Source organism: Sporisorium graminicola, chromosome SGRAM_6, assembly GCF_005498985.1.
Source record: "Sporisorium graminicola strain CBS 10092 chromosome SGRAM_6, whole genome shotgun sequence".
In the NCBI taxonomy this organism is placed as follows: Eukaryota; Fungi; Basidiomycota; class Ustilaginomycetes; order Ustilaginales; family Ustilaginaceae; genus Sporisorium; species Sporisorium graminicola.
Window position 1 is genome coordinate 173,147 of NC_043736.1, and position 14,683 is coordinate 187,829.

Below are 14,683 nucleotides of genomic sequence, written 5' to 3' on the forward strand. Positions count from 1 at the left end.
TGGGTCGACTCGCTACTACTCCTGCTGCTAGTGCTGCTGCTGCTGTCGCTGTCGCTGTCACTGTAGCTGTAGTGTAGATCTTAGTCCGAACGCCAATCCAGCGCGTCCTTTACCCAGCGGACAGTTTTTTGAGATTTTAAGTGTTTTCTACGTTTCTGTTCACGCGTCGGAGAAGGGCACAATTCCAGTACCTTAGTCGCGAAGTGTTGGTTGGGATGTGCTGGAACCAGTTGATACTGGTGAGGTGCCCGTTTCGGTGTTGCCGACGATCGACATGTCGCGGTCGACAGGCTGGCAGCATGCAGAATCGAGCAGGCTGAACGCTTGAACGCTTGACCCTTGCGTGTGGATTCCCTTCGCTCTCGCCATGAGGTGTAGCATGCCCGAACCTCGCCACTTTGGCCCTTTGGCGAGTGAGTCTGGGCGTGGAATGACACTACGCACGCTCCAGGTCAATCTTGAGGCGCGACTTGCCAGTCTTGGTTGGACAGTCGAAGATTGGTGGTGACGATGATTGGCAGCCATGCAACGAACGCCATTGTTGGAGTCCAACACCGCCTTCTCGTTCTGACAGTCGGCCACTTTCTCTCTCGACGAGCCTTTTGACAGCTTTTTTGTTTTGTTTCTTCATAAATAAATAAAAAAGTAGAAGGTAATCTCAACTGTCACTTTGCTCTTCAACTTTGCTCTCTCCGCTTGCCTCGTCCTCATTTGGCTCCTCGTCTTGCTCCTCGTCCTGGGCCTCCGCTCGCCAACGTCATTCTATCGACCTCGCCTTTCCTTAGATCTTTGTTCACCTTGTTCTTCTACTCCTCCTTCTCTTCTTGCTTCTCCTCCATATATCAACCACCCCCCTCGAACACTGTATCTCTAACTCCACCTCTCTCTCTCTCTCTCTCTCTCAGCATCTCCCTCTCTCTCTCCCTCTCTCCCCGCATCCTCTCACTCGTCTGGATACGATACGAGGCACTCTCTCCTTACTCGTCTACACTCACACACACTTTTTGCACACGCACTCCACTTGACTCTCTGCATTGTTCCTACTTCACTCCTACACGGCTCTTGTACGCACACTCTCCTTCTTGTTGCTCTACTGTCACCACTACAGCTTTGACTCTACAGCATCTCAAACCACATCTTCCTTCGGCTTTCTTGGTCACCATCGCTAGCTACTCGCGCTACATTCTGCACTCAAGTCACCTTTTTTCCCTGCATCCTCGCCATGATCTACGAAGTTGCCGCCGCCGTCGAGCACATTGTCTCGCTCGTCCAGCAGGTCGAGCGCGATCAACCTGTTGCTCCCGAAGCCCTCGCTGCCTTCGTATCCACCCTCAAGGACTCGCTCGAGACACGCTGCCAAAAGTGCTGGAACCCCGCTGAGCCCGAGAACGGCTCGGCTTGTCGATCTGTAGCATGGCACCTCCACCCAGCAGGCGAGGGCGCTGACCGAGACCTTCTTCGTGCTTTTGCTTCGGTAGTTCAGGCACGTGCTCAGGAGGGCGAAATTGTCCCGCCGCATCACTCCAAAGTGGTACAGCTTGCACTTGAATGGCTTCCACTTGCTTTCACGCTGTGGATCGACCCTGGCTGCGTCGCTATTCGCACGGGTACCGGTCCGGGTGCTGCTCGTTCCTCTTCGTTTGACTGTGACCATCTCAAGTCTGCTTCGTCTTCCATTCATGTCATCTGGGGTCAGATGGTAGCTCAACCCGCTGAGCGCCATATGCCTCAACTCACCGTCAGCAGCGCCGCACCTCGGCCTGTCCCCATCGTCAAGCCTACACTCGCTGTCGCCCACTCGCGCTACCCCGTCAGCCTCTTCACCAACCTGGGCGCCCAACGCCACTCTCGTTCACCCTCCTCCGCTTCGAGCTCTGCTTCGAGCTCCTGTCAAGGTCTTGTCCGAAGCGCAAGCCTGTCCAGCACCCACACTGTTTCAACCGATGCCACCAGCCTCAGTGGTCTCGAAGCGGATGCCGAGTCCGACACCTGCCCCAGCCTTGGCTGCTCTCCTGCGTCTTCCCTGGCATCCACCCACTGCACCCCGACAATCGAAAACGACCGCGAGTCGGTGCACGATACCACCATCGGCGACGCCGACGCCACGCAGCGCTTCGCTGGGATCCGTCTGTTCGATGATGATGCTGGTCAAGAAGACGATGAGGCGGGTGATGCCACTATCGATGCTAGCCCCATGCTGGGCCTTAGCATTTCCAAGATCGCAAGTGCCGGAGCTGCGTCACACACGCTTGGTGCGGGTTTCAACTCTGCCCCTGCCGCCAACGATGTCGCAATTGTTGCTTCATCCAACCCGGTCAAGTGCAACTACACCACGCACGACAACGGTAATGTGGGGGTATTGGGCGGTGGTGTGCGCCTTGGTGGCGGTGGTAGCTCGGCGAAGAGTGGTGCTCAGCCTCCCCGACACCGTCAGCATCTGAACTCCAAGAGTGTCAGCTACCTGCACGCAGCTCCGTCGCACGGCCAGCTGCTTCCCGCGTACGTGCCTCGCCAGCACATGCCGCAGCGACCGCAGTTTCACCACATGAACGCTGCTGCGGCCAACTACAGCGCGCCGATGCCGACGGTGCCACTGCCGGCTGCACCTCTTCAGCACCAGCACCAGCAGTACCAGGGTGGATATCTTCAGCATCAGGGTCAGTACCAGCAGCACCAGCACCAGCAGTATGCGGCTCCGCAGCCGAGGCGGGCGGGGATGGGGCCGTTCGGAGGTGCCTCGCAGCTGCCGGCTCCGTTTGGCTTCCCATTTGCGCCGCAGCCACCGCAGAAGCAGCAGCAGCAGGGTTACGCGCAGTACGCGGCTCAGCAACAACACGCTGTGCACGCAGTCCACCTCGACGCCGCGGGCGATGAGGGGCAGGAGGATGACGCGGACAAAGCGTCCGCGGTTGGTCGTCGGCGTTTGCGCTCGCGAGGCCGTCGCTCCCGTGGTCGTGGTGCCGGCCGCGCAGCGCGTCGTCAGGCAGCCGCAATGCGGGCGTTGGAGCTGGGCAGCACCGACGAGCTGCCCGAGTTTGACTGCGATGAGGAGGACGATGACGAGCTGGGCTCGCGCTGCTCTACGCCTGCGACGTCGTCCGAGTACACGGCGTACTCGAGTACGGCCTCGTCAGTGTACTCGAGCGCTGCGTCGAGTCCCGCCAAGGCCGGCAAGGTCAGCCAGCGAACCTCTCGGAACGATCTGCGCGGCGACTTTGGCAGGCAAATCTGCGACGGCCTTGCACGTCTCGTCGCTTGATACTTTTAGCATTTATTTTCTTTTCTCTCTTTCTTTCGGTTTCGACAAACAGCATACCTCTTATTCTTCATCTCAAACATAGCATGTCTTGTAGCACTTGTAGCATCAATCTCATCAACTCGTCAACTCGTAGTTTTGCATCGTTTTCTTTTTGGTCTGTGTCCGCGGTAGTTTGCGGGTTTCAGGGTTGAGCATTGGCATCTGCTTGGTGTGAGGCTTGGATCAGAATTGGAGGTAGAGGTTGTGAGTGGTGAAATACATCAGATAGCAACGACGTCGATCCGGGCTCGGTCGTACAGGCCTGAATTGATCGTGTCGGTCTCTTGTTTGCGCTCGAGCTCGGCCCTGGGGAGGGGATCGACCTGGATGCACACGACGCTTCCCCTGGCGACGCTGCCCGGCTGCACGACGGTGGCGCTGTTGACCACACGGATGAACGGCTTGGCGAGCTTGGCGCTGGGGAGGACGAGCAGGTCGGGCGTGACCGCGGGGAACTGGAGGAGGTGCGAGTGCGACGTGTCGTACGCCAGTGTGGGCGGGGGCGGGTAGAGCGGGTAGAAGCCGCGTTGCGAGAGGAGCGAGCGCGACCACCGTGTGTTGGTCTCCTTGCTTTTAGACGCGATACTGTCCGTACTTCCTGCAGCGGGTGCCGGGCTGGCGGATGCTTCGATGCGCGTGACCATCTCTTCGGCCTTGAGGTCGCCCAGCGCGTCAGCCGTCGTAGTGCCGACAACGAGCTCGTTGATGTAGAACACGCTCGGATTGGGCAGGCACCGCACGCGTTGTTTGGGCAGCCCCATCGCACCCACTGCGTCTTCCTTGGCGAACGACGGCTGCGGGTAGGCAGAGTGTACGTTGAGAACGTCAAACGTGCTCGGGATCAAGACAACCATGGTCGACGGGTATTTTTCCAGCAGCGTGTGTAAGCGCGAGGAGAAGTGTTTGGCGAACAGCTCGGCCGGCATCTCGCTCGCAAAGGGTAGCAGCGGGTGCTGCGACGAAATGAAAGGGCCGGTCAGGATGAGTGTATCCGGCACACCCCTTCGCTCTGCAGAAGCGGTATCGTTGGGCAAGCCGCCAGCTTCCAGTTGATCCATCAATCTGTGCCAGGCGGCAAACTCGAAATCGTCGTCGCTCGTGAATGGGCCGGAAGCGGCGACGAGGTTGAGCGCACTCCCGTTGAGTTTGCTGGGCGAGTACGAGTGGTCCAGTGCCTCTTCGACCGTATGCACCGCCAAGGGGAGGGGTGGAGGGAAGCAGATCTCGTTCACGCTGAACTTGTCCGCTCCGGCATTTATGCCGCGACACAGGACAATCTGTCCAGGGAACAGGCTGAGCGTCGTTGCTGCTCCACCGGTGCCCACGTCCTGCGGGGTGTGTTTGACGATACACCCCTTCGTGAACACAAGCGGGGTCCGGTTGCCACTGCCCATCATCCTCGAGCTTTCGAGCACCACACCTGTCTCGGCGAGCTTTGGTAGGCCAAACGGGGCTGCGGCTCCGTCGTCTTCCTCCATCTGCGCCTTGGAACGCGCAGCGGCCTTGGAGCGCAAAGCCTGCCCCGCCGAGCTCTCGGGAGCAGGCAGAGCGGGGCAGATCCGCCCCACGACCCAGATCGGTTCTTGCGAGGGCAGCGACGGATCGCCGAAGTCTTCCGATTCGTCGATCGAATACGCGGCACGCAAGATGGAGGCATAGTCGTCGATGCGGTCGTCGAGCACCTGCGAACGCTCGCCCTTTTTCTCAAACATGTAGCGGTAGTTCCACGCTTTTGGGTCTGTGGCCATAGCGAGCGAGACGCGCGAAGAGGTCTTTTTGCCTCCTGCGGACGACACGGATGGGGTGAGTTGGCTGCCGGATCCGGTGAGGGGTAAGTGTTCGTTGAGCGATTCTAGGATGGAGAAGGTTGGGTGCTTGGACGTGGAGGTGGATGCTGAGCCTGCGGGTTTGCGAAGAGGAGAGTCGATGTCGAACATGTGTACGTCGCTGTCTCGAAGGGCCGTTGCTGAGGGCTTGTACGCTGATGCGCTGGCAGGCGTGGCACCTGGCCCGCCGAAAGGAGAGTTGTTGTTCAAGGTGGACGAAGCCGATCGCACGGGTGTCTGGAAAACATTGCCATTCGTGTTGGCTGCGGAAGGCTTGATAGGTGTCGACTTGATCCCCAACATTGCGCTGAAGTCACCTGCGATCCTGCCCCTGTTCAAAGCGCTGGACGGCTTCAACGGCGTCTGTGCCGGGACCGCATCAGCAGCGACGCTGGCGGCAGCATTGGCGTTGACTGTAGCAGCGATGATCTTGCGTAGCTCCCTCGCATGTTCGACGGTGAGTGGCTCTGATTTGGGCAGGTTGTTGTTGATGGCGAATGCCTCCCATTTGTAAAAGAGATCCTCGGGCGTGACGGCGTAGTGTGTGCAGATCGAGGTGGCCTCGGTGAGTAGAGAGGGGTCGCAGGCGATGTAGGCGCCAAAGTGTTCGGAGAGGCGCACGGTAAGCTCGGATGCCACCATGTTGGCTGCGTATGGAAGGTAAGGATGGTCTCGATTTGTGGTGCTGTTGTGGAAGAGGAAGAAGGTGAAAGGCGCAGTCGGCGGGAACAGCAGAAACAGCAGAAACAGCAGAAACAGCAGAGAAAGCAACACGCGCTGCTACCAAATTCGAAGCAGTGTTGCTCTCTCTCTCTCTCTTGCTCTGTGAATCTCTCAGTGTAGTGCAGTGTGCCTAACACTAACACGAAAATACCGCGTCGCGTTGATTGAAGGTCACACAATTCGGAATTCGGGTTTTGGCAAGTCACTCTCCACTTTGCCAAGGCTCGATTTGGCACGAAACATCTTCCTTCAGGGTCCACTCCATACCAACAGCCGTTCGCAGGTGCCTTGCAAGTCGAGATGTCTTTGGCATTCAGCGTACCCCCCATCTAGTTCACTTTTGAACTGCACGCTGCTTGTCATGATGGCTACACCAGTCACCAGCGACAAGGGTAAAGCCAGAGCCATCGATCCTGTCTCGACCTTGAACAACGACCACCCTGCCATCCCCCTGGTCAAGCCACAGCCCATTCCATCCACCTCGCTCCTCAATGTCGAGTACCCTGGCATTCTCGTAGACGATGCTGTTCTTTCCTCCTCTACCTCCAGCAGCAGTCTTGACCGGGCATTATCAACATTGCATCCATCCGCCCTCCCTCCTCTTACTAGCAGTCCACTCGAGGGTCTCAACTTTCTCTCGCGAATACCTAACGAGGGTTTGAGGGTTGTGGAATGTCGTCTCGGCAGCTTCCCTTCATCAGTTCCATCAGAAGGGGAGGTACAGTCTGGCTTGGACAGGAACAGCATCGATCAGGTCTATAAGGCACCCCTGATAGGCGAAGTTGTGCCTACACACAACATTGTCGTGCGCATCGTCAAGCGTACCTGGCGACAGAAGAAACGCAAGCGACTGTCGTCAGGCTCACCAGCTCAAGGTGCGGACAGCTCAGATCGACCAGATGTCATGGCTCTCGACCCGGCACTCTTCGCCGAGGGAGTCGACGCAGGGCATGACAACTCGCAACTGCAACAGCCCAATGGACATGAAGAGCACGACGACAAACGCAGTCGTTATACTGGTCGAGTCAAGAAGGAATACTGTATCGAAGTGCTAGGCATGGCCACAAACACCGTTCGCTTTCGCAGTATGGCAGACTTTGCTTTCCAGCCCGAAGTATCCACAGCATCTGCTGGCACGGACACGATACAAGAACTGGATCCAGTTATGGCGCTGCACAAAGCGCTTGCCACCATGGACTTGAAAGCCTTCCAGAACTTCCGCATCCCCGAACAGCTCGAAGATTACCAGCTTCCCGACCCCGCGGGTTCTGCACCTAAGAGCAACTTGCACATGGTACCTCCAGCCTTCTTCAGCCGCATGGACGTACCCTTCAACTACAACTACCAGCAAACGCCCTATAGCGAGCTACGCACCGTCCCCGCTCCACCGCACATCTCCAGAAAGTCCAGCGTCACCTTTGCACACGCCCTTCGACGCGACAATCTACCCGCCGGCCAGATGCAGCGCTTCGTCAACCGCGTGCGACTGTCCAACATTACCCCGCAGCCGTTCCGTGTGGGGAGGGATGCCAAAGTACCCACAAGGCCGCTACTGGATGTGATTCGGATTGAGCACCGGTGTGATCCCAAAATCGTGGCGCGGTTGCGCGAGCTACTGGTGGAGAGGCCGATGTGGTCGAGGGTAGCGCTGAAGAACCAGTTGACGGAGGGGGAGCTGAAGGAGCTGACTGGGAGCAATGAGAAGGTGTACTATGCGCTGGTCGGGTATTCGATGGTCGGCGGGCCGTGGAGAGATACGATCGTACGATTCGGGTACGATGTACGGAAGGATCATAGCAGTCGGATTTACCAGCGGATCTTCCTGCGTGGTACTCCTGCGTTGCGGGAGCCTTCGCGGACTGCACAGCTTTCGCCCGCTGCAGCTGCGCCCGTTGATGGCGAGGGGGAGGAAGACGACGAAGCCGACGAAGCCAGCGCTGCACGATCCAGCCTCGTCCCCCTTCCCACGTCTGAACGCTCCCAAAACACACACCTCTTCGACGGAACAACGCTGCATCGTCACGTCGGCAACTTCCAACTCTGCGACATCGAAGATCCACTCATCAAGCCATACATCTGGAGAAGCAATGACGCCGATCTACCCCTGCTCGACGCTGGTTCCGACCTGCCGATACTACCACCTATGGGTACGCAGTGGCTGCGCAGCACCTGGGACGCCGAAACGGGATGGTACACTAAGCGGGCGCTTGAGCTCATTCGTGCGCTTCTCGCAGCGCGGTTCAAGGCGTTGTCGGATACGGGCACGCCTTTGGAGAGCGACGCTGTGGACGCGATTGTTAGTCGGATCCGCCAGAAGTGGCGTGAGGAGGACTCGCCGCCGCTTCAAGAGGGCGGTGCTCAGACAGAGGCAGAGGAGACCAGTGTAGCTCAGCCGGTCAACGGTCAACAGACCGTTATCGACCCTACTCTGAGGTAAGCAGGCTTCTGGACTCACTCACATCGCACAGGACAATCGTACAGCAGATGCACACCCAACTGGTCCTAACGCCTTGCAGGCCCTATGACCTTTGTGATCAAGTCTGAATTGGGTTTCGTGTCCTGCATTTCACGAGTGATGAGATCGAAGGTGTGAAAGAGTCAAAGTAGCGTCGTAGCTCTTGGGATCGAAGAGAAAGCTGAAAGGGGATATCAACCCTCAGGCGTCGACACTGTAGAAGTTGTCCAGTGGTCTACATCGATGCTTACGAGCACTGCAGATCAGTGATCGAATGAAACCGTCGAGCTGCCGATGAAGCGTGCTTGCGGCACTGGTGGCAGAATCGGAAACATTCAACTTCGAAACTGAAGACTGTTCTTCGGGATGAGCGAGGCGCGGAGCGGGTTACAGCTTGAAGCCGAGCTCCTCGTCCATAGCTAGCGCTTGGTGATCTTTCACTGCATTTACTCCTTCTTGGCCTCCTCTTCCTTCTTCTCCTCCTCCTTCTTCTCCTGTGCCGCAGGCTTCTCCTCGTCCTTCACCGGTGCTGGCGCCTCAGTCTTGCTTCCACCAGCGTTCTTCTTCTGAGCCTGCTCGAAAGCTTCCTTGAACCCATTTGCGTTTTCAGAGTTAGCAAAGCGGATTGCCAGAGTCTCAGCAGTGGGCTCACCATCAGCGACATCGGCGGCGACGTTGTAGACCCACGAGCGGTCGGAGCCGACGTTGGGGCTAAGCTTCATGTCGCTGGTGACGTAGTGGTTGGCGCAGACCTTGAGCGTCTTGTCTCGGCGCATGACGAGACGAACCTTGTGCGTTTGCTTGTGTGCGAGCAGTCGGACGTCACCGGTGCCGCGCTCCTTCCACTCCTTGGCGTCCTTGTCGAATCGGAAGAGCTTGGCGCGCATCTTGAATGTGACCTCTTCGTCTTCCTCGTGGGTCTTGACCTCGACCTGGTTCTCGAGCTTGATGACGGGCTCAAAGTGCGGGTCGTTCTCGGTCTCTTCAGCAGCGGCGGCGCCGGATCCTGCCTGCTCGGCCTGTCATGAAATCGGAAATGTGAAAGCGATGCAAACGTCGGTCAGTCAGGTGGCGAGATCGAGAAGAGCAGCAGCACTTGCCCATTAAGCAGTGCTACTTTTCTCGGCGGTCTCGAACGCGACTTACAGCATCGACAGTGGGCTTGGTAGCTTCGGTGTCAGCCATCTTTATGTTTGTGCGTGTGGAGGGTGTTGTGTAGCGATGGGTATAGCGTCGAATGGTGGTAGTCGAAAGCAGTGGTCCGGAAATCGATGGCCAAAGAAACACACACAACGCACTCAGCACAAACCAACACACAGCTTGCTCTCTCCCTCGAACCTTCAAAAATTCCAAAACCAACATTCAAGATATTTCCATTCACTCGTGGCCGCCTTTCTAGCACCACGCACCGCACGCATACTCTTCGAAGTAACTGCGCAACACAGGTGTATCGTTCGTCAGTCTGGATTTTTTTTGTATTCGGACATCTAAATTTTTTGAAATGTGATCGAATTCAAATATTCAGACCAGGCTTTCCGCGCTTCCTTTTCTCGAAGATGGTTTGTGTTCAAGGCCGGGCTAACACTTGTCGAAAATTACCTGGCTGCGGAAAACGCATGGCTCAGATGTCATAGACCGCAACTTCGCTGTTCTACCACGACCCAACCTGCTAGGTCGCAGTTGTTGCTTTCAAAGCTTTGTGCGGATCAGCAACTTTACTCGGTCCCACAAAGCTCAGGGATCCACCGCTCCAGAAAGTCTCTATTACCGGCCTTGTCGTGACGCAGTGCAGCCTGGTTGTTCTTACTGTCAGCTGCATGGCGACGAGCGCGTCCCGACAAATGAAGGCACAGAGTCAAAGCTCACTTTCTCCCTGCGCCAATTGAAAGCGCGGTGTGATTCATGGTGAGATGGTAGCGAGCTTCGTGCCCTGTGATGGCGAGTCTGTATCGTGATGCGCAACCAAGTCAACTTTGTTAATGAGTTTGGGTGGGAACGGCTTTTCTACTGTCCGCTCCGAAGCGGAAGATTCGTTTAAAGACAGGCACTGCCATACAGTGCGGTCGGGGCAAGGATACTGGAGGAAGCGCACGCCTGCATGAACTCGTCTCTCTTGAATCTCCCCGTCGATCTGACTGCGCCGGAGCAGGTTTGCGCCCTATAGTGTTCTCGGTGCAATTTCTTCAAGGCTATAAGAAGAGGCCATTCTTCTTTCTCCCTCTCTGCGCGTCACCAAGCGTATGCTTTACAGCATCTGCCGTTGGTGACCCTTTCGAGGAGCCCGAGAATCCGACCATTGTGTCCTTCTACGACTTCGAGCCGTCCTGGCTGAGGCCATTCAACTTGATTGGCAAGGTTTCTGATGTCAAAGGACTGCACAAAGACGTCACGGGTTGGTTCTGGACGTTCAACCTGCTCGATTCGCGCGGTTACTCCATCCGCTGCTGGTTCTATACGCGCAATGACGAGGAGATGGAGGAGGGTACCGAGCTGCCGAATGTTAACGAAGGCGATCTGGCGCTCTGCGTCAATGCCACACCCAACTTAGAGGAGGGGATTCGGATCGGCAAGAGAAGCGAGCAGCTCATCTTTCGAGAGTGAGAGAGATGGCTCTCCACTGCCTCCAAACTGTGTCTGCCAACTGGCTCACTGTTGCTGCTCATTTCCGCAGCACGTACTGTACAAAGCAAAAAAAAACCAACCCTTCCAGATCACCATGTTCGACAATTTGGCCGTCCTTTCTCAGCGCATCGCTGTCATCATGTATTTCAAGTGTCTAACGGTGTGAATCACGACATGGTAGCCTTAGCATCCACGGTCATATCGTGATATTGACTAGGCCATTCTGGCCAGGGTGAACATGTGAAGCACTTTTCTCGCCCTACGTTAAAAAGTTTCTACAACCTAACATTTGCAGAATTTCGCTGGAGGGCTTGAGCGCGTGCCAACGCACCATTTTGCTCGGTGTCGTGTTCTTCTCAATCTCGACCGCACAGCTTGTCGTCCATCCTTCACCTCGCACTTCTGCTCCCCACACAACGACGTAGCCTTCATCGGCACGCTTTCACGTTCTCTACCTTTGGTGCAGGCACTAGGGACGACTCACATCACTGGAGGGACAGCTGCATTGCTGGAGTAGTTACACTAGATCCACACTAGCAGCCACGGATCGACCACTACCCATAAACCCTATCATCATGACATCCCGACTCACACCGCTTTCGATGCTGCTGTCAGCATTTGCGCTGGCCCTGTTCGTTCTTGTTTCTATCCCCACCGTCAATGCGCACATGATCGAGCTGGGCGCGCATAGCAGCGAATGCTTCTTCGAAGACCTGCACAATGGCGACCAGATGACGCTCACGTACCAGGTTGGCGGCGGGGGGCATCTCGATATCGACGTGGCGCTCTACGACCCCAAACACCGACCGCTGTTCAAACAGGAGCGCAAGGATACGGGCACCTACTCGTTCACCGCCCAGGACGACGGGCGTTACAGCTACTGCTTCGCGAATGAGCACAGCTCTGTCTCGGACAAGACCGTCTCGTTCAACGTACACGGCGTTATCTACGTTCCGGACGAAGGCGACATGCTGCCAATCGAGAGAGAGATTCGAGATCTGGCTGCGGGACTGCAGGCGGTCAAGGACGAACAAGAGTATCTCGTCATCCGCGAACGTGTGCATCGCAACAGTAAGTTTCAAGCCAAATACCTCAATGCGAAGACCGAAGATCCTCAGCTAACTCAACACTTTGTTCTGTTCGTGTGTGGCCAGCTGCGGAAAGCACAAACACTCGTGTCAAGTGGTGGTCCATCATCCAAGGCTTCATCCTTATTGCCGTGTGTTCCTGCCAAGTCTACTTTGTCAAACGTCACTTCGAGGTTCGTCGTGTAGTCTAGACACCACACCCATACGCTCAATCCAAGCCAGCATTTTTAAAGCAGCGAACACCTCGGAGAGACACGCAGCACAGCCTGAACAAGATAGATGCAGATAGAACGGTTATTACTACAGCCGGAGACGGCAAAAGGAAGGGCAATCATGAACAAAGAAGTGAAGAAAGGAGGCTCGATGTCGATAAAAGGCCGACTCGAACGGAACGACGGGTAGGTGAGAAGTGTAATGCGACGGAGTGATGGAAAGGTTTTAGTCCTTCTTGGACTTCTTCTTCTTGCTGGACCCTGGCTCGGACTTGGGTGTGCCGTTGACCTCGGCCTCGTCTGCCGAACGCTTCTTTTTGTCCTTCTTGTCCTTCTTCGGTGTCTCAACGCCGTTGGCCTCTTCCTTCTTGGCCTTCTTGAGTGCCTTGCGCTCCTCCTTGCTCAACTCGCCGGCGTCGGAAGCGGCAGCGGGCGTAGCAGGCTCAGAAGCAGCAGCGACCTCGGACTTTCTCGCCTTCTTGAGCGCCTTTCGCTCTTCCTTGGAGAGCTTCTTCTCGTCGACGTCCTCGGCGGAAGGCTTGGACGGTGTCGAGGGGAGCATAGACGGTGCCAAGTGGGCGGCGGCCGCGACGTCGCTAGGACCAGCAGCGTCGGCAGCAGCGTTGTACGATCGGCCACCAGCCTCCATCTGGAAGCCCTTCTGCTTGTAGCCCTGGTCGCCCGCTGCATTCCTTGCGGAGCGCATGCCCGACAGGCCACTCTGCATCTCGAGCGCACGCAGGCGCGACTCGAGCTTGGCGCGCGCCTCGATACCCACGGTAGGGACACCCTCCTCACCCTTGGTCTCGGCATCGGCGAGCGCATCCAGACGAATCGAGAGCGCAGCCTTGGTCGCAACCATGCGCGCCATCTTACCCTTAAGCTTCTGTGGCGCCTGGCCCACGAGTGAGCTGTGGTAGATGAGACCGTACTTGGGCGTGTCGTGCTTGGTCTTGAGAGCGCGGAAGAGCGCCTTCTCGGCACCGAGAATCTGAACGGTGGAAGCGGGGTGCTTGGCAAGGTTCATGAGCGAGCCGGCGTGGCTGATTAGACGTGCGCCCACGAGGTCGCCGACGAGGGCAGTGAGGTTGGGAGCGATAGCAGCCATACGGTTCTGAAGGTACTGGTAGAGTTGGGCGCGGTACTGAGTGATCGAGATCACCTGGTCGGAGAGGCTCCAGATGTGCTCGAGGTCGGTCTCGGAGATTTCGGTACCCATCGAGATCTCGGCGGCTGCCTTGAGCGTCTCCTCGATCTCTTCGGGTAGGATCTCACTGAAGTCGGTAGCCGAGGCGTTGGTACGGAAACCCATGGCGCGAATGACCTTGGCGTAGGCGAGGTTGTCGGTGATGATCTTGCCCATCTCGGGGAAGTGCCATCCGTACCACTCCTTGACACGCATGGCGTAAATGTTGATCTCCTTGTCGAGGTCGTCGAGCAGGCCGATGGCTTGGACGACCATGGTGTCGACCTTGTCCGGGCTGAACTTAAGCTTGTAGCGACTCAAGCTGTGCGAGAGACCGAGGCTCATGGTGTTGAGGTCGCGAGGGTCGAGCGACGTCTCGTCCGAGGACGAGGAGAGGAGGGTGGCCAGGTTCTCGCGGATGCCACGGTAGAGGTCGAGGAGTTCGCTGTCGTAGGTGACCTGTATGCCGAGCTTCTTGGCAATGTTGGAAGCTGTTTGTTGTCAAAAAATGATTGATCAAACACGGGTCAGTATACACTCATGAAGGGGGAGAAAAGAGTCCGTCTGCACACATACCAAGCTTGGATTCGGCAACAATGAGGTTCTCCTTCTCCTTGCCCTTTCCTTCGACGATCTCATCAGTGAGGAACTTCTTGAGACTCTTGCTCATCTTTCCCTCGTTGATGGCAGAGATGTCCTCGACAGCCTCGGCGGTGTTGGTGAAGCGGTGGATGGCAGAGAGCTTGAGGAGGTTGCTAGCACCTTCGGCAGAGTCGAGCGACTCGTGAAGGTTTTTGGTGGCCTCGAGTTTGGACGAATCCGAGACGTTGAAGAGGCAGAAGCCCACGGCGGTCTCGAAGAGGACCTTGACCATTGTGGTGAAGATGTGCGAGGGTGATGATAGGTCGGTGTCGGTGGTGATGCTGCTTGCCCTCGAGACAAAAGAGTCTAGACGATGCCGTGCTGCTCCTTACGTTGCTCGTGAAACCTCTTCCGGATGAATGAGAGGATGAGTGAGGTAGTCCGTGTCCAAGCGGCGAAGGGGAGGTGACGAGGAGCAAAGGGAGGTGTATGGAGAGGAAGAACAGTGGCCAGTAAGCTCGTCGAGAAGGACTGCTGAGATTCGAGCTTTGCGTGCAAAAGGTTGAACGCCATCAATTTTTTGCTTTTCCTTTTTGCCTTTTGAACCGAAAGCGCTTTTCTGCTGGTTCGTTTGCTCTTTGTCACGAGGCTCGTTCTTTCGGCAGCTCAAACTCTGAAGGTTTTTTTCTTG

The 14,683-nt window shown here is 56.7% G+C and overlaps 6 protein-coding genes across 6 annotated transcripts; 3 read left to right on the forward strand and 3 right to left on the reverse strand.

Annotated features, from left to right (window-relative positions):
• Positions 1-1,222: 1,222 nt before the first annotated feature.
• Positions 1,223-3,259, forward strand: EX895_005212 (uncharacterized protein; the record flags this gene model as incomplete). The annotated part of the gene is made up of 1 exon (XM_029885805.1): positions 1,223-3,259. The coding sequence occupies one exon, from the start codon at positions 1,223-1,225 to the stop codon at positions 3,257-3,259; it is 2,037 nt and encodes a 678-aa protein (XP_029737657.1).
• Positions 3,260-3,519: 260 nt separating this feature from the next.
• EX895_005213 (uncharacterized protein) lies at positions 3,520-5,766 on the reverse strand (the record flags this gene model as incomplete). The annotated part of the gene is made up of 1 exon (XM_029885806.1): positions 3,520-5,766. One exon carries the CDS (start codon positions 5,764-5,766, stop codon positions 3,520-3,522), a length of 2,247 nt encoding a protein of 748 aa, XP_029737658.1.
• A 445-nt stretch (positions 5,767-6,211) lies between these two features.
• On the forward strand, positions 6,212-8,284 carry EX895_005214 (uncharacterized protein; the record flags this gene model as incomplete). The annotated part of the gene is made up of 1 exon (XM_029885807.1): positions 6,212-8,284. One exon carries the CDS (start codon positions 6,212-6,214, stop codon positions 8,282-8,284), a length of 2,073 nt encoding a protein of 690 aa, XP_029737659.1.
• A 464-nt stretch (positions 8,285-8,748) lies between these two features.
• Positions 8,749-9,487, reverse strand: EX895_005215 (uncharacterized protein; the record flags this gene model as incomplete). Its single annotated transcript, XM_029885808.1, has 2 exons — positions 8,749-9,321; positions 9,449-9,487. The coding sequence occupies 2 exons, from the start codon at positions 9,485-9,487 to the stop codon at positions 8,749-8,751; spliced, it is 612 nt and encodes a 203-aa protein (XP_029737660.1).
• A 2,012-nt stretch (positions 9,488-11,499) lies between these two features.
• On the forward strand, positions 11,500-12,203 carry EX895_005216 (uncharacterized protein; the record flags this gene model as incomplete). Its single annotated transcript, XM_029885809.1, has 2 exons — positions 11,500-11,995; positions 12,079-12,203. The coding sequence occupies 2 exons, from the start codon at positions 11,500-11,502 to the stop codon at positions 12,201-12,203; spliced, it is 621 nt and encodes a 206-aa protein (XP_029737661.1).
• Positions 12,204-12,450: 247 nt separating this feature from the next.
• EX895_005217 (uncharacterized protein) lies at positions 12,451-14,284 on the reverse strand (the record flags this gene model as incomplete). Its single annotated transcript, XM_029885810.1, has 2 exons — positions 12,451-13,901; positions 13,987-14,284. The coding sequence occupies 2 exons, from the start codon at positions 14,282-14,284 to the stop codon at positions 12,451-12,453; spliced, it is 1,749 nt and encodes a 582-aa protein (XP_029737662.1).
• Positions 14,285-14,683: the final 399 nt, after the last annotated feature.